Raw genomic sequence first — 23,939 nt, forward strand, 5'->3', positions numbered from 1 at the left:
ACTTTTCCTGACACCCTGCAATAGCCTTGAGGCTGCCAGCGCCGTGATAAGCAGCTGTTTGCCTGTGCTCTGGAGCAAGCGTGGTTTAGCCCTTCCTTGTTCCAGCCCTGCAGGGAAAAAACAGCGATTTTGCTGCCGTGGGACCCCCCAGGTCTGTATTTTATTATTTCTCTCTTCCAGCAGCACCTGGATTTTACCAGTTTGAGTGGAATTCCCAAGCCTGGCAGGGCTCAGATTAAAATCCAGGAGCAGGAGGTGCAGGGGAGCTGTGCAGGTTTTAAGAGGGGTGAGCTGGGTGGATCTGGTTCCTGACTCAGTGGTGTTTTGGAGATTTGGGAAGTCAGGGATGTGAGTTCCCAGCCGGGCTGCTCCCTCCGGAGCTTTTCCGGGAGGAGGAAATGTTCTCAGCCGCCTGTGCAAACAAGAGGCCCTGAGGAGGAAACACATTAGGCTGGGGAAAATCCCGACCTTCTTGTGCAGAGCTCAGGGCTCCAAGAAAAGACTCAATCCCAGAGAAAACTGGGTTTACCCTCTCCCTCTGCCCTGCTGCCCCGAAATTCCTGGTTAGGGGTGAGGTGATGCCATTGCTTTGTGCAGGATATTGTGATACTGATTTTAGTGTGCAGAGTTCGCTGGGCAGGAGAAAACCTTCCTGACACCTTCACGAGAGATTTCTGCTAAATATCGAGCTGATTTTAGGTATTTTTTAGCCAGCAGCTCCTGGGGGTGATGTCTGACTCCAGAGGCCACAGCCTCTTGCATCAGCAGCACTGCCCAGGTTCAGCTGAGCTTTTCCCTCCATCAAACTCCTCAAATCCCCTCCTTTGCTTCCCACCTTCCCTGCAGCGTGCCTGATACAACCAGAGGCTTTTCCAGCCCATCTCTGGGCAGCAGGATGACATTCAACTCAAAACAAATTACGCTGTGCACTCGAGTGAGGCTGCTCGGCTGCGTTTGCCTCCCCTAATGATGGAGGCAGTGGGAATTGCAGCACCATTAATTCCTCTTTTTTGCCTCCCGCGAGTTGTCAGCGCCTCTCCCCCTTGCCTGGTAAGTGCCTCACCCGATGATGCTCTGCTGTGTCCCTTTTGTACAACCTCAGTGCTGGAAAACCTCCCCGGCAGCCTGGGAATGCTGTGGGGTGAATTCCAGAGCTGTGGGTTTGCAGGGATCAACCCAATCCTGGCATCCCAAAGCGTTTCCTTCTGGTTTGTGCCTTTGGAACCCTTTTGGGGTTTCTGGTGCAGGGTGAGGGGATGGAGCAGCTTTTCCAGCCTGCAGGAAGATCAGCCCTGCTCTTGGGATGGGAAACTGCTGCCCAGAGGGCAATAAAGGTTATTAAATGTCAGGGTGAAATAAAGCTGCCTTTTCCCCCATTATTTTTCCTGTTTTTTCCCCTGGCTGCGCTGGTTTGCAGGAGCTTTGTGCTGCAGATGGAGCAGGGGGAGATGGGGATTGGGAGCAGCTGCCTCGGGGCATCCCGGATTTGGGATGGGGGGTGACTCCTCGAGCATTTGGGGTCCCGGTTAGGTCCAGCCTGACTCCAGGGTGGGTTAAATGTGTTCATTCCCGTGGCTGAGCAGCTCTGCGCTCACTCTCTGGGATGTGGGATGCGCCCAGCCGGCTGCCAACGTGTCCCCAGCGCTTTGCCAGGCGTAGTGACAGCCGAGGGGCGGTGACAGCAGCCCTGCTGGCCTGTGCCACACCTCTCCCGCCAGCGCCGTGCCCTCCGGCTCCGGCAGCAGCACCGACAGGTCTTTCCAGTCCCGCCCTGGGCACACGGAGCGGCGGGCGGCACCCGGGGACAGGGAAAAGCATCCCTGCCTCACCTTGTTTGGCTTTCGCTGTGTCACCCGGAGCTCCGATCGATCACTGCACAGCGGTAAATGTGGCGGAAGAGTCCCTGGCACGCCAGGCTGTGCCACCCGGGCTGGGCACGCTGGGCACGCTGGGCATCGCCGCTGCCGGACGCTGCTGGACGGAGCAGCACCGCGGCTGAAGGTAAAGGGAATTTTTGGGGCTCCTCCGGGAGCAGGGTGGGGCTGGAGGGTGGGTGGGTGCTGATCCCGCCTGGCAAAGCCGCGGCAAGGAGGTGTGGAATGGGAAAAGTTGGTAAGTTTGGGGGCGTTTGGAAACTTCTTGGCGTTTTTTCTGGGAATTTGGAAACATTTCTGCGTTTTTTTTTGAAAGTTTAGAAACTTCTTGGCGGTTTTTGGGGGGAATTTGGAAACTTCTTGGCGTGTTTTGGGGAGTTTGGAAACTTCTCGGCGATTTTTTGGGTGGTGAGCGGGACGAGCCCGAGGGTGAGTGGTGGAAGTGTGGCTCCCATGAGACCCTCGGGGGCTCATCCATGGCACTGCTGTGACATACCTGTCCCCTCTATTGTCCCTCCCCTGCCTGGCTGCCGGCTTGGCAGATGGCTGGAGTGACAATTGCTGCCTCCTCCAAAGACGGTATTTATAAATTCCTTTTTGGGCTGTTACCGGGCATGTGGCGGAGCTTTGCACAAACAGAGAGCTGGGAGGGAAATCACATCCCACACTAGCTTCCAGAGAGCACAGGGGGTTGGCCAGGGAAGCAGCTCTGGAGGGTAAAATCAGAGAATCATGCAATGCTTTGGGTTAGAAGGGACTTTAAAGATCGCCTCGTTCCACCCCACAACTGGAAATGAGTTTGGTTTAGGTAGATTTGGTGCGTGTTGAGAAATAATAATTTAGGAGCAACTGGCACTGGCATCTCATTCCATCCCATCCCAGCCTGTCTTATCCCATTGCTTCCCATCCCAATCCATCCCATCCTCCCAGAGGGAACACAGCCCATCACAGGGGGCTGCAGGACTGGGAGGGGAAGTTGCCTTTCATGCCTGGAGTTCATTTCATCGCTCTTGTCCTCTGTTTGGTTTTGTTGCTCACGAATTTGGAAGATCTTCATGCAAAGCAGTTAGGGGTGGAATTCCCTGGGGATGCAGTGATTCCCTGTCTGGAAATGCAGTGGTTCTTTGGTCCTCCCTGTCCCTCTGGGATGCACGGGGGGATTGCAGAGGGTGCTGGTGACACTGGGAAGGGCAGCTGGGACAGCAGGGAGGTCACACCTCAGTGGGATGCTCAGGACAGGATGGGGAAGCTGGCCTGCTCAGGGATCCAATCTTTGTCAGGATTTGGGAATAAAAGCAGGAATAGGGCATGGATCCTCTGCCACAGCTGGTGTATCCTGCCATCCCAAGGCTCCTGCTGCTGCGGGAGCCACCGTGTGATGCTGGCCAGGTCCCTGCTGCCACCTCAGCCCGGTGACACTGCGACAACAGAGCTCCGAGCTGTCACTGCCGCTGCTGCTGCAACCTTTGCCCTCCCGGCAGCCCCAGGGCTGCTCCTGCCCATCCCACTGCCTGGAATGGGCGGGAGGGAGGAAAACCAACCTCCTTCCTCCCAGCTGCACCGCTGCTGCTGCTCCACGGGTGATTCTCCATGCTCCAAGGGCTGGTTTGCCGTGGGTTGAATCCCTCTGGAGCTCTTCCCCAGGCCCATGTGGACCTGCAGGCAGCAGTGGTGGCTGCAAATCCCTGAGGGTGTTCCTGTGCTGAGCTGGATGGATCCAGACCTGATCCAGGCTTATTTGGAGGGGAAGCAGAGGGAAAAGAGCCTCATTCCTGCAGCCCCAGCCTGGCCACCTGTGTCTCCCTTTATAAATAGATTCGGCTTTCTCTTCAGGGAAGATAAAACAGGTTTCCTTTCCCGTGGCACGATTTTCCTGCAGATTCCAGGGAGGCTGAGGGTAATTATAACACTTTCATCCTCCTGGCTGCCGCCTGCCTGCCTGGCTGAGCTGCTCTGACACGTGTGGTGGCAGATGTTTGCTAACCGAGAGGACCCTGGGGACACCCGGGAAGGGTTTTCTCCTCCCTGGAGGAATGAGCATCACGGAGGAGTGTGGCTGTGACAGCCTGTGGCAAACCCCGTGTTGCTCAGTGGTGTCCTCCTGGCGTGGGATCCATCTGTGGGATGGCCTCGGGGAGGGCAGAGCATCCCCAGCTCCGAGCTGTGGTGGGGAACGTGGCTCTGGCACCTTCTGTGGGAACAACACACCAAATTAATATGGTTTGGGGGTTGTTTTGTAAATCCCAGCTGGGATTTATGGGGGAAGCTGGAGCTCAGAGCAGGGTTTGTCCCCTCCAGCTCTCCCCCTGTGTCTGGATAAGGTGGAGGAAACTCTGTTTTAAAGCACATAAATCCCAGCCAAGCCGAGCTCCTGGCTGTGTCCCACTGGCACAGGGAGAGGCTTTCCATGCCCAGCCTGGTGTGACATGCAGGGGATGTGCCAGTGGGATTTGGAGCTGGCAGTGCAGGCATTCCTGTCCCCAAACACCCCAACACATCAGGAGAAGGAAGCTCTGGTGGCTTCTTCATCAGAGCTTCAACCAGCACGAAGAAAACACGAGGATTTCCCCAACTGTTGAGCAGACAGGGGCGTTGGGTATGGGAGGGTCTGACTTAATGCCACAAACAAGATTGGATTAGGAGGGATTTGCAGAGGGTCAGTCTGGAAGAGCGGCTTATTTAGGTTTTTAGCAGCTGTGTCACAACCCTCCGTGGTGTGGCAACGCTCGGTTGCGTTGTGCCTCAGTTGGGTGTTGGGTTGGAGGGCTCAGGGAGCAGCCAGGAGCTCCAGGGCTGGGCACAGGGTTCTGGGCTGGGAGAGGGCTCTGGAGCACAGATCAGCACCAGGAACCCGGCATTGTCCTTCTCTGGGGAGGGTGAACCTCATCTTTTAGCCCATGAGATGGTGGAGGGTGAGTATCCTTTGGGGCTTGGTTGGTTTCATATTGTGTGTCTTTTTAATATGAATTAATTCATCTTTATGCCAGTGACTGGGTGGTGCTGCAGCCTCTCCTTGCCCCTGTCCCTCTCCAGGTGCTTTGGCTCTGGTGGCACAGCCCTGCCCAGAGGAGCTGCCCCTCTTTAGGCATGGGGTCAGCATGGCCCTGGGGGGTTACAGGACCTGGGCTTTGGGGTTTTTATCACAGTTTTTATCCTGTTTCTCCCCAGCCTTGCTCGGCTGTTGTTCCTTACAGGATTTTGTGTTGCAGTGGGAAGTGGAGGGGCAGCTTCTCTGTGGTGACAGGGACAGGACCTGAAGGAATGACACAAAGCTGGGCTAGGGGAGGGTTAGGTTGGATATCAGGGAAAGGTTCTTCCCCAGAGGGTGATGGGCACTGAATTCCCCAGGGAATGGGCACAGCCTGAGGCTGCCAGAGCTCCAGGAGAGTTTGGACAGGGTGGGATTGCTGGGGGATCTGTGCAGGGCCAGAAAAGGACTGGATGATCTCTGTGGATCACTTCCAACTCAAAATATTCTGTGATTCTGGGATCCTTCTGCCATCAACCCCCTGGCTCCTTCCTGGCTCTGCCAGCTCTTCCCCTGCCCCTTGTCCCCAGCCCTGCCACTCAGGGCAGTGAAGCAAAAAATTGCCCAATTTTTTGGGCAGGACTTCAGCAACTTCCACAAATGATTTGCTTCCCCTTGCAGCTGCTGAGAATGTCACCGTGGCTCAGCACCCACCTCCCCTGTGCCTCCCTCCTGCTGCTGGGATCCACCCCTGGCAGATGCGAGGGTGGCTGTGGAGCTGCTGCTGTTGGAGCTGTGCTGGGATGAGATGGAAAATAGGGAAAATAGGGAAAATAGGGCACTTGTGGTGTGTGACAGACACAGCCGCCCCCGGAGCCTTTGTCTGCAGAGGGAATGAGGGGAGGAACAGCCACGTCACCGGCAGCTCCTCCTGTGCCAGCCAGAGCTGCAGCTGTGGCCCCAGCGGGGTCAGGGGTGTCCTGATGGGCCAAGGACAGGGGATGGCCAGAGATGGGTCTGGGCTGGGGGTGGAGCTGGGACAGGGGTCACTCCCCCAGGAGGAGGTTTTAGGAAGGTGGCAGGAGATAATTCTGAGCTGGGAGAAGGGTCAATCTGCCAGGAGTGTGTTTTGGGGGAACTACTGCGGAGAGATTTCTACCTGGAAAACCTTGGATATCTCGTGTTGGTGCAGGGGGTTAATAACCCAACCTGACCCCTGGTGAGCAGCCTGGGGCCTCTCCTTTCCTTGTTAAGGTGAAGAATTTCTGGGGACGACTGTGAGCTACAGTGGAGGAGGTGAAAATCTTCATAGAACCATGGAATGGTTTGGATTGGAAGGGACCTTAAAACTCATCCCATTCCACCCCCTGCCATGGTCAGGGACACCTCCCACCGTCCCAGGATGCTCCAACCTGGTCTTGGACACTTCCAGGCGCCAGGAATATGTGTATTCCCAGATTTCCATCTCTCATGCTCCAAATCCATCCTCAAGAGCAGAATAAACAGCTAAAAACAAACAAAAGACCAGGAATCCACATGAAAACCCAACCGACACGAGCTGGCAAGGGGGAGGCACTAAAACCCTCCCCATCGTGTCAGATCAGAACTGGAGAGCTGGGAGGTGTTTTTTCCATGTCACTCGCAATTTCTGAAGTCTGGCTTAATTATAATAATCACCTTGGGCAGGCAGTCAATTAGTGATGCTCCTGGGTTTCTGCTGAGCTCAAGTGTTGTGTCACAGGCGCGCTGCTCCCTCCGTGGGCTGATGGTGACGAGTGTGGGGACAGAGGGGGCAATGAGTGCTCTCACACTAATTGGCATCATCAGAGCTCTCCTGACGAGGATGCAGCGTGGCAGGAGTGACTCACCCACCTCCCTCACTCCAGCCTGGCTCAAGAGGACTGGGAAGCCACACAGCTGAGGGTTTGGACTTTTTTCCAAGGGTGCCCTTGAGCAGCAGCTGCTGGGTTTGGCCAGGCTGTGCCAGGGCTGCTGCATTTCCCATCCCAAGTGATATTTCCCTGGGATCACACAGTTTGCTGCTCCTTGGCCATCCCTGCATGGCATCTGCAGAGATTGGAAGGATGCTGTTCTTTCTGATTTGTGCTCCCCTCGGGGATCAGGGCAGGACTGGCTGCTGCTGCTGCTCCTGCAGGCTGCACTGGGTCAGCAATCCCTGTCTGCCTGGCCAGGGGGGATGCTCTGGTGCATGGAAAAGGTGATGCTGGGGCAGGGAGGGTAAGCAGGAGCAGGGGTTCTGGGCTGATGTGGGGATTCCTGTCTCCCCTCGCTGGCTCAGCCTTTCCCTATTTCCCATCTCCTGCCATGAAACCCCTGGAGTTTTTCTCCCAGACCCCAGCACTGCCCTCTGGGTTGGCAGTAATTCCCCTGAGCTTTGCCCTTGTCCCGTTGCTGCAGGAGCTGCTCCCACCCCAGTTCCTCCTTCCCCTCTGATCTCACCTGGCACTTTTTTCCCCCTAAGTGGCTCATCTGGGGAGGACCAGAGCAGAAAACTCACAATCCTCAGGGCTCTGAGTGGTGGGGAGGCCTAAACACCAGCTAAAGGTGAGGCAAAGGGCTGGAGAATCCCTCTTTGATGGGGATCCTGCCTAGTTTTGATTCATATTTAGGATATCTGCACGTGCAGGGAGTTAGGCAGTTTTGGGTTGGAGAGTTCTTCCTTGATGTGAATCCTGCTTAATTTTGGTTAATATCCCAGATGTCAGGGTGATTCCTAACATCCAGTTAGGCTGTTTTGGGCTGGAGGCTCCCCTCTCGATGGGAACCTCACCTCATTTTGGCTAATATTTGGGATATCTGCATGTGCAGGGACTTAAGCTTGTTAGGGCTGGAGAGCACCCCTCTTGATGGGAATCCCCCATCATTTTGGTTAATATTTGGGATATCTGCATGTGCAGGTAGTTAGGCTGTTTTGGGCAGGAGAACTCCCCTTTGATAGGGACCTCCCGTCATTTTGGTTAATATTTTGAATATCTGCATGTGCTGGGACTTCAGCTTGTTTGGGCTGGAGAACACCCCTTTTGATGGGGACCCTGCATCATTTTGGTTAATATTTGGGATATTTGCCCGTGCAGCTCCTCAGGCTGGAGAACTCCCCTTTTCCAGGGATCCTGCCTCATTTTGCTCCACATTCCCGACGCCAGGGAGCACAGGGGGGCTCGGCCAGGCTGTTTTTGGGGGGTGATGCCAAACAGCTCAGCCAGGCTGTTTTCGGGGGGCGATGCCCGGCGTGGGAAGCCCTCCCCACGCAATTCCCCCGCTCCACACCGGCCCGGTGCCGCAGGAACGAGTCCATCCCGGTTCTCCCGGAGCTCTGCCGGCCGTGCAAAGCGTGGCCAAACCCCACCGGCAGCTTTTCCCGGCGCTTTGCCGTCCGCCGGCGGGCGGGCTGTGCGCGCAGCCGCGCGTGGTGCGTGGGCACCGCGATGCGCTGGGGCTCCGCAGGGAGGGAGGGAGGGAGGGAAGGAAGGAGGGACGGAGGGATCGCCGCGTCCCTGCGCCTCCTCCATCGCCCGCTCCCGGCGTGCAGCCCACGCCGGCCAGCCCCGGGCCGGATGCCGCTGAGCCGCGGGGGAACCGAGGCGCTGCGAGGCTGCGGGCTGCAGGTAAAGGCGGAGGGAGGGAGGATGGGGATGCCGCGGCTCTGCCGTGACCCTGCGTGAGGACAGGCCTGGCCACGGCCGGGCTGTAATCCGTGCGCTGTGCCCACCGCACGCCGGGAGGTGCCAGCCCGCTGCTTTCCGCCTCTCTCGGAGCTCAGCGCGTCCGGCTGGAGGCATCCATGCTTCCCGGCAAGGATGGGGGGTCTCCCCGTGATCCCGGTGTCCCCAGGCTCCATCAGCAAATCCTTCCTTCCCGGCTGCATCCCGAACCCCTCCGCAGGGGCTGGAAGCAGCATCTCCCGCGGGAACGGGGGGCTGAGTGGGGTCGGGGCAGGGAAATCCTCCCTGCGTGCCTTTCGGGGTCTCATTTCCACAGCACATCCTGCCATGGCCCCCGGCGTGAATTTTTGCCAGGTTAAAACGGGAATTGCAGGCTAAGTAGCCCCATTTCGGGGCTGCCTGGGGATGCGGAGGGGGATGTGGGCGTGTGGGAGCTGGGAAGGGTGAAAGGAGAAACCGCTGCTCGGCACAAAAGCCCGGCTTGCGCCGCGCAGGGCTATTCAAGAGACATTTAATTCCCCTCTCAAGTCCAGGCGAATGGGGAGCTGCCATCTGGTGTCTGATGGCAGCGGGGGGAAAGGAAAAGGCTCTCTGGGAAGCGGGGCAAGCTGGGAGCTCGCCGGGCTTCCGATTTCGTAGAAATGGCTCCGTTACGAGGGCTCGGCGGTGGTTTTGTCGGTGCCCGGTGGGCGCTAAAGCTGGGTTTGGGAAGGGGAAGGATCCAGCTGGAAGGCAGCAGCGCCCCGACATTTGGGCCAGCAGAGGAGATGCCATTGGGGAAAAGACCCTCTGGACCAACACTGGCCAAAAATTCTCCCTCATCAGGGACTGGGACCCCCTGCAGGCCCGGGATGAGCTGGGAGCTGACTCTGGCTCTGCCCCACCTGTGCCAGCCCAGTCCCCCCGGTATCCAGGGAATGCTATCCTGAAGTTGCAGAGCTGTGGGCAGTGCTGCAGCACGGCTGTGCCTCGGCCAGGGCACAGCTTGAGCTTCCCTGATAAAGCCAGGAGTGTCCTGGCACAGGAGCAGAGCGGATCTGCAGAGGGGACAGCAAACCCGGCGGGGACAGCAAACCCGGCGGGGAGGAGCTCTGGCTGTCCAAAGTCCCAGGATGTGTTTAAGCGAGCAGGTTGGTGTGTTTAAATTCACCGGGGCACTTGGGAGGGGGATAGGAGCGGCAGCTCTGGATTTAGGGTGGGTTTAGGGATCTGGCACTCAACGGGTCTGCATCCCAGAGCCGTGACCCTGCCCTCTCCGCGGGAGGGACACGAGGGAACAAGACTGACCAGTTCCCTGGGAGGAAACACGCTGTTCCCTCCCGGCACAGGGAGTTTTCCTTGGCAGGCACTCAGCCGTGCCCAGGGTGCCCTTGCAGAGCCCTGCCGGGCTGGCTGCGCTCCCGCGGTGGCACGTGTTTGGGACAGCCCGTGGGTGCAGTGCGTGTCCCCGGGCAGTGCCACCGCCGGGAGCAAGTGGCATTGCCCCGTGGCAGGGCAGTGCAAGCCCCCGGGACCCCTGCGTTGTGCCCAGCGTGGGTTTCCCTGGAGGGCCGCAGCGTGGAGAAGTGCCAGCAAAGAGCAGTGGCACTGTGCCAGTCCCTCAGCAGCGGTGACTCCCTGCCTGTGTCCCCCTGCACCGGGGCTGCCTCCTCCCCAGGGCAGCAGGACATGGCGTGGGAGGAGGCAGCAATGCCCTGACCCCTTTCCCGCAGGGTGGGAAAGATCTGTGCCCTGGCAGAGCTGGCAAAGAGACGTGGGATGTGTTTAAATTGTGTTTCCATCCCCGGTGCTGCAGCACGGGCCACAAACTGCCCTGGCCAGGCCGGGTTCTGCCAACGTGAGCATCCCTCGCCCCCGCACAGCAGCGGGATGAAGGCAGCCTTGGCATCCACAGCCCTTGGCATGAATGTGACACCAGAGCTCTCTGCAGAGCTCGTGGCTGTGTCCCTGTTTCTGTGTCCAAAGGAGCAGAGTTGTCCCCTCGTGGCTGTGTCCCTGCTCTGTGTCCAAAGAGGCAGAATTGTCCCCTCTGGGCTGCCAAGACAAGTTCTGCAAGAATATCAGTTGTGGCTTTTCCCCTTCCCTGGAGCTGAGTGTTCCCAGGGTTTCTCGGAGCCCTTGGACTCATGTCTGGGTGTCAGACTGCAGGGATGAGGCTGGGAGGAGACAGCCAGAGGTTTCTTTGCTTTAGTTATGGTTTTGAGTCATCCCTGCCAGCTCCAGGCTGGAGCACTGTCTCCATGTAGGATCCACATTCAAACAGTGTCATTGTGTGGGATGTCACCCACAGCCTGAGCTGATAGCAGAGATTATCAGTTTGTCATCCAGCTCTGGGGACAGGCTGGGAAGGACTCACTGGGACTCTGTTATTGAGGGGGAGAGGAGAGGAGAGCCACAGCCTGGCCAAATCCTGCTCCCTCTGGGATTCCCATTGCAGCAAACTGGGATTGGATCTCATTTCCGAGGTGTGCAGCAAACCCAACCTCAGCACACCTGGAAAAAGCCCTGAGGGGAAACTCCATGCAGGGCTTGGGGATGCTGGGAGATCCAGCCAGGAATGCTGGACCCAAAGGCAGGTCATGGATGAAAGCTGCTTGCACATAAATACGCAGCTATGGGTGAATCATTCACATCTACCCCAGCATTTCCTTTTAATAAAAACAGGAGTTTTCCAAAGTTTCAGGGCACTCTGGGTTTTCTGTGGGTTTTCTCAGCACATCCACAGATGGAATTCCTGGGCTGGTGTCTCCAGCTGTCTGGTTGTGGGACCTGAGGCCCTTGGATTTCTATTTTGGCTATTCCTTCCCTGGATTTGTTCTGCTGGAGCAATGAGCAGGTAGTGGAGTGGAGACAGGGCTGGTGTTGCAGCTTGCTTTGGTTTTGAAGCTCTCCTGGGCTCTGTGCTGAGAACCCAACCCCCTCTGGATGTTTTTGGGAAGCCTGGGCACCCCCAGCAGCTGCCAGCGCTTGGAACACCTTTGGTGGCCTTTGCTCAAGGACAGGGCTTTGCCTTGAGCTGGTCAGTGAGAGATTAAACCCTTTCCATCCCCCTGTGAGTGGGATGCACTCCCTGGGGCTGCTGGGCTGAATTCCAAATCCTCTCTCCAAGAGGGTCTTGGGGCATCCTGTGCCAGAGCCTCACCACCCCCCCAGGAAAGAATTCCTTCCCAATATCCCATCTCTCCCTGCCCTCTGGCAGTGGGAAGCCATTCCCTGTGCCTGTCACTCCATGCCTTTATCCAAAGTCCCTCTCCAGCTCTCCTGGAGCCCCTTTAGGCCCTGGAAGGAGCTCTGAGCTCTCCCTGAAGCCTTCTCTCCTTCAGTGCCAAAAGGGACTTTCCAGCTGCTGTGGGAGTGGGAAGAGAAGGGGCAGTGGGTTGGATGGATGGATGGATGATGGATGGATGGAGCACAGCGAGGTCCCTGCAGCTGCAGGGGTGCTCTGGGGTGTCACACTGCCAGGCACGCCGAGCCAGGCTGCAGCTGCCTGTCTCCCACGGGAACCCTGCCAGTCCCTGCTGTGCCGCAGCCTTGGGCTGCTGCTCTCCCCAAAGCCGATGCCTTGGCAGCTCCCTGAGTGCAGCAGTGTCCCTGCAGCTCCCTGGGAGCCAGCCTGAGGTGTGTGCTGGGGGCTCAGGGTGAGGGGATGGCTGCCAGCAGAGGTGACTGCGTGAGTTCTGCCACCCGAGGTGACTTCTCTTCCTGTCCCTGCTGTCCCTGGGGGACAGGGGCTTTTCCTAGCCGTGTGCTGAGCTCTCTGATGCTCAGGGAGTTGTTCTCCCCTCGCTGGCCAGTGGGTCTCTGCAGGGGAGGAGGAGGAGGAGGATGAGGATGAGGATGGGGATGAGGATGCTGTGGGTAGAGCTGCTCCTGCATCCCAGAGGTTGTTTGCCCAGGGCCACTGTGCTGTGCTTGGTGAAACATGTCAGATTTGGTTTCTATTTGAACTCCTGCTTGTCTGATGAGCTGGACGTTGATCCTTTGGGGGATTTTTGCTGTGGGGGTGGTTGCCTGTGTCCTGGGATCAGTTCCCTGGAAGGCAGCAGGGCTGTGTCAGTGTTACTGTCGTGCCACCCTGGGTTTGTCACTGTTACCTGTCACCTGTGCTGCTGTCCCTGCTCCCTGTGCCCAGATGCTGCAGTGTGTACCAGGTTCAGATGTCCTTTGCCACCTCCTGGGGCAGGAACACCCTCACTGTGGACATCAGTGACTCTCTGACACAGAGGCAGCTCCAGGGTGGTTTTCTTCACCTCTTGCTGCACAGCAGCTGCTGCAGTGCTGCTCAGGGTGGGGTGTGCTGGATTATCCCAGTCCATCCCCATCCCTGTGCTCTCTGTACCTCCCTTGCAGGACCTTTGCAATCTGGGGTGGATCCCAAACCCCTTAATTGCAGTCCAGACCACTGTATCCTCATCCCATCACAGTTTCTGTTGTCTCCAGCATTCCCTTTCTAGTCTATGTGTGTCAAACTCTGGGATGCTCCATCCCGGCGATGATCCCATTTCCAAACGGGGTCAGATAGACCCTGACTAGAGACAGGCCAGGGACAGGAGGATGTCAGGGCAGCTCTGGAGAACCACCAGTGTCCTGCCAGCTGCTGGCTCCTGCCAGCCCAGTTTTGCCAATCAGGCCGTGAGATGTCACATCCCAAACGTGACACGTGGAGCTGGGGCTGCGATTGTCCCTTTTCTGGGCTAAAGGATGGAAAACCCTCTCGAGCACACGAGCATTCCATGGGATTGCTGATTCACGTGGCTGGTGGAGAGGAGCCAGCTGGGTCTGCCTGGTGATCCCTGCCTGTCCCTGCACTGCTGGTGGCATCCTGGGGACATTGCGGATGGTGGCCTTGCCCAAGGTCCATGGTGGCAGTTCCCTGTCGTCACTCTTGTCCTCCCTCTGTCTTTCAGATGTCCTGTGCTAGCCTGTCCCCTGCCCAGAGCTCCTGCCTGCCTTAGCCAGCACCCTGCCAGCGATGGCTCCAGCACCCCAGTGAGGGCACAAGGACAAGGAGCAAGTGTCCCCAACACTGCCACATCCCCGGGAGAGCCATGGAGGCCCCTCTGGATGTGCCCGTGGGGAACCTCATTGACTTTGACACCGAAACGCCCGCCTGTGACCCCTCGGGTCCCGCTCCTCCCGCCGCTCCCAGCGACAACGGCCACCCGGGGGACACAGGGGACGTGGCCGCCGAGGAGAGCGATGCCACCGAGTCAGCAGACAGCGAGAACGACATGGGGGACTCTCCCAGGCACTGGGGTGGCTACCGCCGCTCCTCCTCCAACGAGTCCTTCTCCTCCAGCCACAGCACGGAGTCGGCGCGGGACGAGGCCACGGCTGAGCGTCGGGAGTTCATCAGGAATTACGTGGAGAAGATCTTCACCGGGGGGTGAGTGAGCAGGGCTGGCCGTGCTGGGGACATGCTGGGGACATCCCGTGGGGTGGGATTGGATCTGGCTGCTTTCCCACTCCGGGAGCAGTGAAGTGTCCCTCCCTGAGCTCGGCTGTCACTCCACAGCCTCGGTGCTAAGGGGGATGTGGCTTTTTCCTTGTCACATCCTGGCCACATCCCAGCTCATCTCCCACCCTCCCTTCTCCCTCCCCATTCCCAAGCCATGGTGTCACCGTGCTGGGAGTCTCCATCTCCTGTCCCCACGGATGCTCCTGGCAATGCCAGCAGCTCACAGGTGTCCCCTGTGCCAGCCCTGGCTGTGTCCCCAGCCCTGCATCCCCTGCTGTGGTCTCTGTGACTCCTCGTGTCAGGCTGGATGGAGGAAACGGAGCGTGAGGAGCAGCAACAGGGCTTGTTTTTGCTCTGGGGCTCAGTGCCTGTCTGCAGCTCAGCTTCTGCTCGCGCTGTCCTTGGCTCTTCCCTTCTCCCTCTGCCTTTGGTTTCCCTCCTGCCAGGGAGGAAGAAAAGAGCAGCACAAGGGATGACAAAATGGATGCTCCTCTCCTCCTCTTCCTCTGCCTTCCTCCCTGGGATGCTGATGCCAAGAGGGATGAGTGCAGCTCTGCTGGCTGGAGGAGGGTGTCGGTCACATCCTTGGCTTTAATGATGTTTATTAAATTTTTCTCTGTTTCAGAGAGGATTTGGACCAAGAGGAGAAGGCCAGGTTTGGGGAGCTCTGCAGCAGCGAGAACGGGAAGGGCAGGGAGTGGTTTGCCAGATATGTGAGCGCCCAGGTGAGGAGAGCGATGGGGAGGGAGCAGGGATCCTGCACAGCCCCAGGCCAGGGGGATTTATCTATATCCCACAAAAGTATTTTCAGAGGACAGGAACTCAAGGAAAGCGAGGAACCACAGTAGAGGGAGATAGAAGAGTGAATAAACACATTTTGAGGCAGTTAAATCCACCCTTGGTGCAACGTGGGAGAGAATTCACTCGTTCTATTTAAAATCAAATCCCACCAGCTCTCCGACACATCCTATTCCCCAAAAAAAACAACCCAGACAGGCAGAACGCTGTCTCTGAGGGGGAGAGCCAGCCATGGATGCTCTTTTTCTCTCTCCCCTGGTGGGTGGTCGGGGGGAGCTGAGGTTTTCCCTGGTGCTGTGCTGAACCCTGAGCTCTGTCCCTGCAGCGCTGCAACTCCAAGTGCGTCTCGGAGCAAACCTTCTACCGCCTGATGCAGTCCTTCGCCCTCGTGCTCTTCGAGTAAGTCCTGGGGGCACTCTGGGGGATTTTGGAGACCCCCAAAAGCCCCTGAGGGCTGGGTTTGGGTTCTCATCACGGGGTGACCTCACTGAGCCCTCCCTCCATGCCAGGTGTCATCAGATGGATGATTTCAGCCCTGCCAAGAACCTCATGACAATGTGTTTCACATATTACTACATAGGTAAGGCGACCTGCATCCCTGGGGTGGCTGTGCTGGTGCTGGGGACAGGTTTGAAATGTGTCCTGGGCATGGGAAGGGTGATGGTGGAGCTGGAATGAAGTGGAAAAGAGCCTTCGTGGCCCAGAATCCATGCAAAGTTGGCACAGCCAGGGGTGGTGATGCTGATTTGTCATCGTTTCCAGCCAGGAATATTTTACATGACAACCAGAGCCCGGGGTGGGATGGGAACACCCCAGCCCAGAAACACCTTGTTTTATTGCTTGGTGTGTGGTGCTCACTCCTCCATGGGGGGCTGGATTTTTAATCCAAAATGGGAATGATGAGGATGAAAACAAAATCCTACAGGAGCTGGGATGGGATTTTGGCTGTTTCCATCACTCAGTGATGCACTGTTTAGCTGGGTGCAGATCCCCAGGAGCTGTCAGCCCTCAGAACCATGGGATCCATGAGCTCCTGGCACATTTTCCCCAGGGAAACCTCACGCCCTGCCCTTGGAGGCCAAGGAGAAACCCACGGGCAGCATCGACTCCTACCTGAAGTCAGCCAACACCTGGCTGGCCGAGAAGAAGGACATCGCAGAGAGGCTGCTGAAGAACACCTCGGCCAAGACAGAGAACGTCAAGGGCTTCTTTGGGGGCCTGGAGACCAAACTGAAGGGTCCTGCCACCAAAAAGAGCGAGTGGGTGACACTCCCTGGGTGGGCAGGGTGGGCTGGGCTGTGTAGGGCCACCATGAGCCAGGGGCTGCCATGGCATGTTTCTACCCTGGTCCTGTGCTTTGTGCTTTAGTCATTGTCACCTCGTGGTCTGGGAGTCCTGTGTCCCACAGCCATGGAGTTATGTGGTTCCAGGGTTGTGATCTGGTCTGATGGGAGGGATGTCACTGTCTCTTTGTCACCTCTCTGGCCCTGGGGATGGGAGCAGGGGTTCTTTCAAATGGGGGTGCCAGGTGGGCTGTTGGGGGGACAGGATTTTTGGGGCTGACGTTCATTCCTGTGCCACAGGGAAGGTGAGGACAAACCAAAGGAGAAGCTGAAGAAGACAGGTGAGTGCAGCCAGGGCATGGCCAAGGCACCCCTGGGGAGGGAGAGAGGGTTGGGAATGCTGGAATTCCTTGGGGCTGGGTTGGAAATGCCAATCACAACTCACCCTGTGAGGATCCTGTCCCCAGTGTCACACGCTGCAGAGGTTTGGGCACCCACTGAGCTTTCGTGGTGCACCAGTCTCCCCCCAGCAGCTGTGGGTGCTGCCAAACTGGTGCTCCAGTTCCTCCAGTATGCTCCTGGGCCATCCCTGCCTCCATCAGGGTTAACCCCTGCCCTCCAAGGGCACTCAGAGCTCCTCTTTCTGTTGCTGTGGATGTGTTGAGGATGAGGCTTTGGTTTGCAAACCATCCCAGATGCTCAGCCACCAAACTGGGCGAGGGCACAAAATCTGTGCGTGGGTGGGAAGGTGGGAGCAGCCCAGACCTTGACTGTGTGTCCCCACAGTGTCCCTGCAGAGCCCAGAGGAGGAGAAGAAAGGGGAGAAGATCTACCTGTACATGCACCTCAAGCAGCAGCCGATCTGGTAAAGCCCTGGGTGAGGTGGCTCCTGCCTGGGGAGGGGTTTGTCCTCCTGGCCACATGTTGCCAGATGTTCACAAGGGCCCCTGACAGAGCTGTCCCTTGTGTCAGTGAGAGGGTTTGCAGCCGCCAAAGAGCTGGTCCAGAAATGCACTGAATTTGTTGCATGGCTTGTTCAGCCATGTTTCTGATGCCAGGCTTGTTTGGCTCATCCTGACCCTTGGGAGGACTCAGGGACAGGCTGGGTGAGGTTGTAGAATCTGGAATGGTTTGGATTGGAAAGGATCTTAAAGCTCTTCCCATTCCTGGACAGGGACACCTTCCACTATCCCAGGTTGCTCCAAGCCCTTTCCAGCCTGGCCTTGGACACTTCCAGGGATCCAGGGGCATCACAGCTTCTCTGGGCACCCTGTTCCTCACCACCCTAATTATAAAAACCCAATCAGCCATTCCCAGCATCTCCCTCCCTCCGTCCTGCAGGCACAACCTGAGGTTCTGGAACGCTGCCTTCTTCGACGCCGTGCACTGTGAGCGCAGGAAGAGATCTCCCACCACCAGGTAGGACATGTCCCCGTGGGAAAAGGAGACTCCGTGTCCCCTCCAGCCCCCCAGGGTGTTTGTGACAACAGCCCCAAGCTTGACCAGCCCTGGGGATGCTCTGCTGTCCATCCCTGACTGGAAACCTGCTGGGCAGTGGGGTGGTGAGATCCACGGCCTGGTAGGGATTTGGGAATGTGGTGATTTTCCTGCGTGTTTTGCAGCATTTTTGGAGGAAAAAAAGCCCTAGAGGTGCGGCCAGAAATCCCAGCCAGGGCTCGGGCTGTTGGTGCTGAGGGAATGTCCTGTGTCCCAGCTGTCCCCAGGAGGGACAACCTGCAGCCAGCAAGGAGAGCTGGTGATGGCAGCACTGACAGCCCCGAAATTTGGGATAAACCTGCCAGGGAAGGGGCTGCTCTTGTCAGAGGGGCTGTTCCTGGGCATGGAGGTGCAGGCTGGTGCTCATCTCTTGCTCCACCACAGAGGGCTCCAGCAATTCCCACCTCTCTCAAGGAGATTCCCCACTCCCTGCTGGCTGTGCAGTGCCCTGAGCCTCTGAGATCCAGGGTGGGAATTGCCGCACTCAGAGCATTTCAACCACCCCTTTCCAGAGTGCTGACAGCATTTCTGAAGCAGCCAGCCCCCCTCCCTGTCCTCCCCAAATCCCAGCTGAGCCGCAGCAGCCCTGGCTCACACCCCAGGATGCTGTGCCAGGCTCAGCTCACCGATCAATCCCTGTTTTCCCCCTTTATTGCTTTCCCTTTTTTCCTCCCGAGCAAGCAGGGGAAGAGCCTACCGAGCGGTAATGTAACCACAACTGCATTTGCTTTGATTAAACCCCAAATTAGCAGCAGCAAATGTCTCACAAGGACAGACGCCACCGGCAGCTGCTCCCTGCTCCGAGTGCCTTTCCCAATTAATCTGATGGCTGAGTCTGCCTCGGCTGCAGGAGCAAGCCTGACTAACAAATGAGCTTTGGGAAGTGCAGCCTGGAGTATCCTGAGCGTCTCGGGGGGGCTGGAAGGTGGTGGTGAATCCCCCAAATCCTCTGGAGAGGAGGCAGGACGCTCGGAGTGAGCTGGGAGGCTGAGCATTGAAACCCCTGGAGGGAGGAGGCGGTTGGTGAGGTTTTGGAATTCCAGGTGGCTCCTTGGCCATGGCAGGTGGCCGGTGGGGATGGGCTTGTGGCATCCAGGACCTCTCTAGGGTGGCCTCGTCCTCCCAGGGCTGCAGCGAGACCTGGGGAAACCATCCCGGTGGTTTTTTCTCTCCTCTGGGCGGGGCGGGCAGGGAAGTGGGGAAGGAATCAGAACTAAACTCCTCTTTTTCTCTCTCTTTCCTCTCTCTCTGCCTCTAACGACCTTCTTCCGTCTCTTCTTCTCTCCGTTCCCCTCCATCCCTCTGTCTTGCATGACCTTTTCACGCACCACTCTTGTCGGCCCCGTTTCTGCCGCCGCTCCAGAGGGAACACTGGGGAGGAAGAGGAGAAGAGGTGTGTCTGTCCCTGTCCTTCCTTAGCTTCCACAGGCTGACGCTCACTTCAGGTCCAGATCCTGCCCTGGGGAGGAGGGGAAGGCGTTTTGGGGGCTCTGAAAGGGTTTTTCTCTGTGGAGGGAGAATGGCTGATGGAGGTTGGAGCATGAGCATCACCCTCCCCGAGGGCCAGAGGGGTTTAGATCGGTTCCTCTTTCATGTGGTTTGTAAAAAAGGAGCCTGGATGGTTTCAAGCTGTGATATCTTGCCGGGAAACATCCCTCTGGGCAGGTTTTGGACACGAACTGAGTTTCTTTGTGTAGAAAGCATCTCCCTCTCCTGTCCTTCCCGCTTGCTCCTGGCTTCTGCTGCCACTCAGAGGTGCTGGGGATCCCTTGCCAGCTGGAAAAGCTGGTCCTTTGCCATTTTTTAAATGCACTTTTCTGCTGCCATCCCGCAAGAAAATTAAAAATGCAATTGGGGGGCTGCATGTCATGACTGGGAGTTTGTCCTTGGGGTCACATCCATCCCCACCCCGAGCTGGCTTTGGGACAAGGGGACAGTCACCACTCTCCTGCTGGTGTGTGGGATTTGGGAGCAAATCCCTCCAAGTGGTGGCATCAGCGAGAGGATGAGGGCTCTGGGAAGCCTGGCAGTGAATATTCCGTGGGGCTAAGGAGTGTCCTGGCAAAGGGATGATGGAAATATCGCTGCTGGGGTTTGCTGTGCAGGGGTTGAAACGCTGCTGCTGGAAGAGTTGATGGAGAATTCTCCTCACTTCCAGGCACGGCAAGACTTCCCTGGATACCCCAAAATACAACCCCACAGCCCGGGGGGTTCCTCACCCCTGTGCCTGTCCCGCTGGGCCAGTGTGAAGATCAAAGGCTCCGAGTGGAGCCACATGTGGGTTTTCCCTCTTCCCAGGCATTTTGCTCTCCAGTAATAAGCCAGAAACGCAGCCAAATTTTTTTTTTTCGGGGTGCACTTTGATAATGTTTTTCCTCCCTTCTTCCTCCCTCAAGAACATAAAAAAGCAGGGGAGAAAAAAAAAGAGTTACAAACATGCATCTTCTGTGAGTGAGCCAGGGGGTCTGTGAAGTTTTGCTTCCAGATTTCAAAGCCCCTTAATTCGATTCTTCCCCTCGCCTTTCAGCCTCTCCATTTGGCTGTGGGTTTTATTTGCTATCCTGAGCTTTATCTGGGAGAAATTACACCTTCTTTTCTTTAAAAAGAATCCTCTTAAACACATTGTGTTCATTTCCAGAGCCCTGTAAATAATGGAGGTGGCTGGAGGTTCAGCTCAGTGACTTTGTCCATCGGGGTTGGGGTGATTTAGTGGGGACAGGCTCAGATTTTGGGGTCTGGCTCAGCACCCATCCTCTTCCACTTCCAGCCACACTGGGGCTGAGCCAACCTCACTGAATTTAGGGTGAAACCTCCTCTATCCCATTTCCCCCCCAGCACAGCTCCCCACTCCTGCTTGGCATTCCGGCGAGCTGCAAACATCTGTTCTCCTCCTGGTGTTCTCCTCTTCCTTCTCCTCCATTTTTCTTCTGCCTATCCCTGTTTTTCCTCGCTTTTCCTCCTCTCACCCTTGGCTGTACCCTCACCTGACTCTCGGGAAGGGGCTGGCTTCACGGTGGAGCTGTAGTCCCCGTGCATGCACTGAGCCCTGCTGCCACCACCGCGGTGACATCCCTGTGGCACAGGCTTTATTCCCGGGATGGCCACTCCTGCCACCGCCCAGAGCTGGTTGCCAACACCCAGAGCTTTAACCCCTCCGTCCCTTAGGGCGATGCTGCGCTTGCAGGGAGCCGGAGCGGAGCCGGGGCATCCTCAGGGCATTTTGGCTCGTCTGCCCCAAAAAGGGCCGGGGGTGGGGTTTGGGAGCTCCCGCCCTGTCGGAGGGGGAGGTATGTTTGGGAAGCGGCTTGGTCGGGATTCGGGAGTTGCTGCAGGTGAGGGACAGGTGCCTGGTGTGGCTTTGTCACCCTGCCAGGCTGGGTGGCTCCAGCAGAGCCCTGCTGCCATGGCCGTCCCCTGCTTCCTTCTCCCAAGGTGAGCTCTGTGCTGGAGGGTTCAGCGCTATTTTTACCTCTTAATCAGGGCCTTTCCAGGCAAAGCCAAGGCTGAATGAGGTTTTCCCTGGAGCATCTCCTGCTTTGCCCCAGGGCAAGAGCTCTGCGGGTGGATCCGTGTTGTGAACTCATCCAACACTCTGGGTGCCCTTCTGTCCTCTGAGGGGCTCTGGGTGCCCTCCTGTCCTCCAGCAACGTGGCCCAGGGTGGGGGGAAGCAGCCAGGGGGTGCCAGGGTGACAGTGGTGACAGAGTGGTGCCAGACTGGCTTGTCCCTTGCAGGGAGAAGTGGTGCCACATGACGCAGGAGGAGCGCGACGACAGCCTGCGCTTCAACGAGAACATCACCTTCGGGCAGCTGGGGTGAGTGGGGTGTGGGGATTGTCCCCGTGGGGACCAGCTGCTCAGGGGGGACACCTGCCAGATGTTGCCCAGCTGGGGACATCCCTAATGGCGCAGAGGATGTTTGTGCTTCTCCCTGGGAGCTGCTGCTGCCCCTTTTATTGACATCCCAGGGACTGAGCTGAGCATCATCCCATGCCTGGGCCAAGGGGTGTGGAGAGCAGGAGGAAGGTGGGGGGAAGGAGGGGCAGCCTGGCCGTTCTCTCAGCCACCTCTGTCCTCCCTCAGCACCTTCATCCACAACATGCTGGCCTTCGGCCTCAGCAAGAAGCTCTGCAGCGACTTCCTGAAGAAGCAGGCGACCATCGGCAACTTGGATGAAGGTAGGGCAGAGCCTGGGGGATTTGCATCACTTTTCCAGCATTCCTGGAGGGATGGAGCATGGTTGGGATGGTCCAACAGCCTCCCAGAGCCCTTTTCTCTCTCCTTCCCAGAGCAATACAAGCTGCTCAGTGACCACATCGAGCAGATGGCCGCGGAGTAGCCGCCTGGCCGGCATGTGACGGCGGAGAGACAGCGGCCGGAGGGGTGGGGAGCGGAGAAGAGCCCACCTCCGGGGCTACCTGAGACTGAAGCTGGGCTACGTGCAAAACCAACCACACACGAGCTGCAATAAAACCTGCATGATCATCCACCAAACTCTAGAGCTGCCCCGGGGCAGCCTGTAGACATAGGAGCCGAACAGCCCCCGCCCTCGCCACACCCTCCCGCCTCGGCTTTTGGAGCAGACGGTCCCCAAAAGTGACTTTTGTTGGTTAAAATCAGAACAAAAACACGAGGGGAAAGCAGAGGGAGTGTGGCTGTGCAGCCCCCAGGTGCTGTGAAGCGCTGGGGTGGTCTCTGGTGGTAAATCCAGAGTGTCCAAGGCTGCCTTTCCCTCGATGATGCTGGAGCTGCTGCAGGGATGCAGGAGGTGAGGCAGGGAGGTGGGGCTGCATCAGGTTGTGTGGTGTCTCCAGGGTTGTCACCACTCTCTGGGGACGTGGGCAGTGCGAATCTTGAGGGGCTTGAGGGCTGCTGCCATCCTCGGTGTGCAGCTCCTTGGGAGGGAAACCCTCCCCTTGGGAAGCCTTCACCGTGCTGCCTGTGTGGGTTTGTACCTCTGGGCAAAGAGAAAACGGTTTGCTCCATGTCATTAGCCTGGATCAGTAGGAAACAAGCCATGGCCTCGGGCAGGATTGCGGGAAGAGGAGGCAGAGGAGCTCTGCTTGGCTGGGGAGGAGATGGCAAAATGCATCATCCCTCTGCCTGCTGCCTGTCAGTGTCGGGATGCTGCTGGATTGTGACATTTCCCAAAGCCTCCTGGCTTCCTGTGGCAGTAGATTAATTGTCCTCCTTCCCCGGGCTGCTCCTCTCTGCCCTCTCCTTCCCCAGCTCTCGGCTGCAGCTGCTCATCCATCAGACCTGAAGCAGCCCTGTCTTAATGACATCTCCTGCTCTGCTCGAGGGCTGGCAGATCTGTTTGATCCCCTTGGACTTTGGCACGGCGTTTGCAGAGAGGCTGGGGACGTGGGGACATCGCTGGGGACATCCCTGGGGACACGGGGATGTCACTGCTGCCCTTTTCAAGGAGTAGCCGACAGGGTCAGGAACCCTCAGCCCTGCACAGCCAAGAGTCTCACCCCAAGAACATCATCCTGGAGCACAAGTCCAGGCTTCAGGATCCCATCAATCCATTTTTCCCCATGCTGCCAGCTGTATCCCATAGGAAATAGCATAAAAAGATATTTTTTTCCATGTAGCTCTTGGCTTCTGGTGTAATTTCCAAGCATCAGTGATGCTTTGACCTAAGCTGGGCTGCCCTTGCTGCTGGGGATTGGACCTGGCTCCGTGCTGGGTCTTGTAGGAAGGATGGATCCAGCACTGATTTTCCCTGGACCATTCCCAAAGCTGGGCAGAGTTGCTGGAGAAGGGTTTTTGTTGGGCTGAGGGGCTGATTTTGGTCCTACATCCCACTGAACACATCCCTGATGGACAAACTGGGCTGGACCATGAGCAGCTCAGCATCCTGCAGCATCCCATCCCCATGGCATCCCTGTCTCTGTCTCCACTCAGGTCTTTCCCAAATCCTCCTTCATGTCTTTATTATTATTATTATTTTTTTTTCCAACATGAAGAAAAAAAAAGGTTCAGCGCTGAAGTATATATTATTTGCATGTGTATTTTTCTATAAAAAACAATTAAACCCCAATAAAAAATAGCCATAAACCCTCCTCAGCCGGGGCTGTGTGAAGGATGGGGTGACAGAGAGAGAGAGAGGTTGGAATAAATGATCTTAAAAATGAATTTTTTTTGTCTTATGTTTTAAGCAGATGCTTCTCCACTCTGCCTCTTCAACCTCAGTGGTGCCTCCATCAGCTTCTCCCTTTTGATACTCCATTTTTTTAATAGAGAAAAAAAATATTTCACCTTTTACAGAGATGTTCACATTCACCCCAGAGCCAGAGAAGCACATGAAGGAGATTTCACTTTTATTTTCTTTTCCCCTGTGCTCTCCCTCTCTGCCAGCGGCCGCCGAGCTGACA

The 23,939-nt window shown here is 57.1% G+C and overlaps 1 protein-coding gene across 5 annotated transcripts; it reads left to right on the forward strand.

Moving 5' to 3' along the window:
- On the forward strand, positions 1–23,700 carry KIAA0513 (KIAA0513 ortholog). 5 transcript variants are annotated; one of them, XM_085071402.1, is made up of 13 exons: positions 1–151; positions 13,433–13,911; positions 14,609–14,708; positions 15,107–15,180; positions 15,291–15,361; positions 15,833–16,040; positions 16,365–16,405; positions 16,851–16,929; positions 17,406–17,483; positions 18,925–18,954; positions 21,295–21,375; positions 21,643–21,737; positions 21,849–23,700. In XM_085071402.1, exons 2-13 carry the CDS (start codon positions 13,574–13,576, stop codon positions 21,896–21,898), a joined length of 1,245 nt encoding a protein of 414 aa, XP_084927528.1. In that variant the 5' UTR covers positions 1–151; positions 13,433–13,573; the 3' UTR covers positions 21,899–23,700. The 5 variants fall into 5 exon arrangements, with proteins under 5 accessions (XP_084927528.1, XP_084927527.1, XP_084927526.1 ...); XM_085071401.1 differs by lacking the exon at positions 1–151 and adding an exon at positions 1,398–2,001; XM_085071400.1 differs by lacking the exon at positions 1–151 and adding an exon at positions 8,289–8,468.
- Positions 23,701–23,939: the final 239 nt, after the last annotated feature.

Source organism: Lichenostomus cassidix, chromosome 11, assembly GCF_008360975.1.
Source record: "Lichenostomus cassidix isolate B80296 chromosome 11, HeHo_3.0, whole genome shotgun sequence".
Taxonomy (NCBI): domain Eukaryota; kingdom Metazoa; phylum Chordata; class Aves; order Passeriformes; family Meliphagidae; genus Lichenostomus; species Lichenostomus cassidix.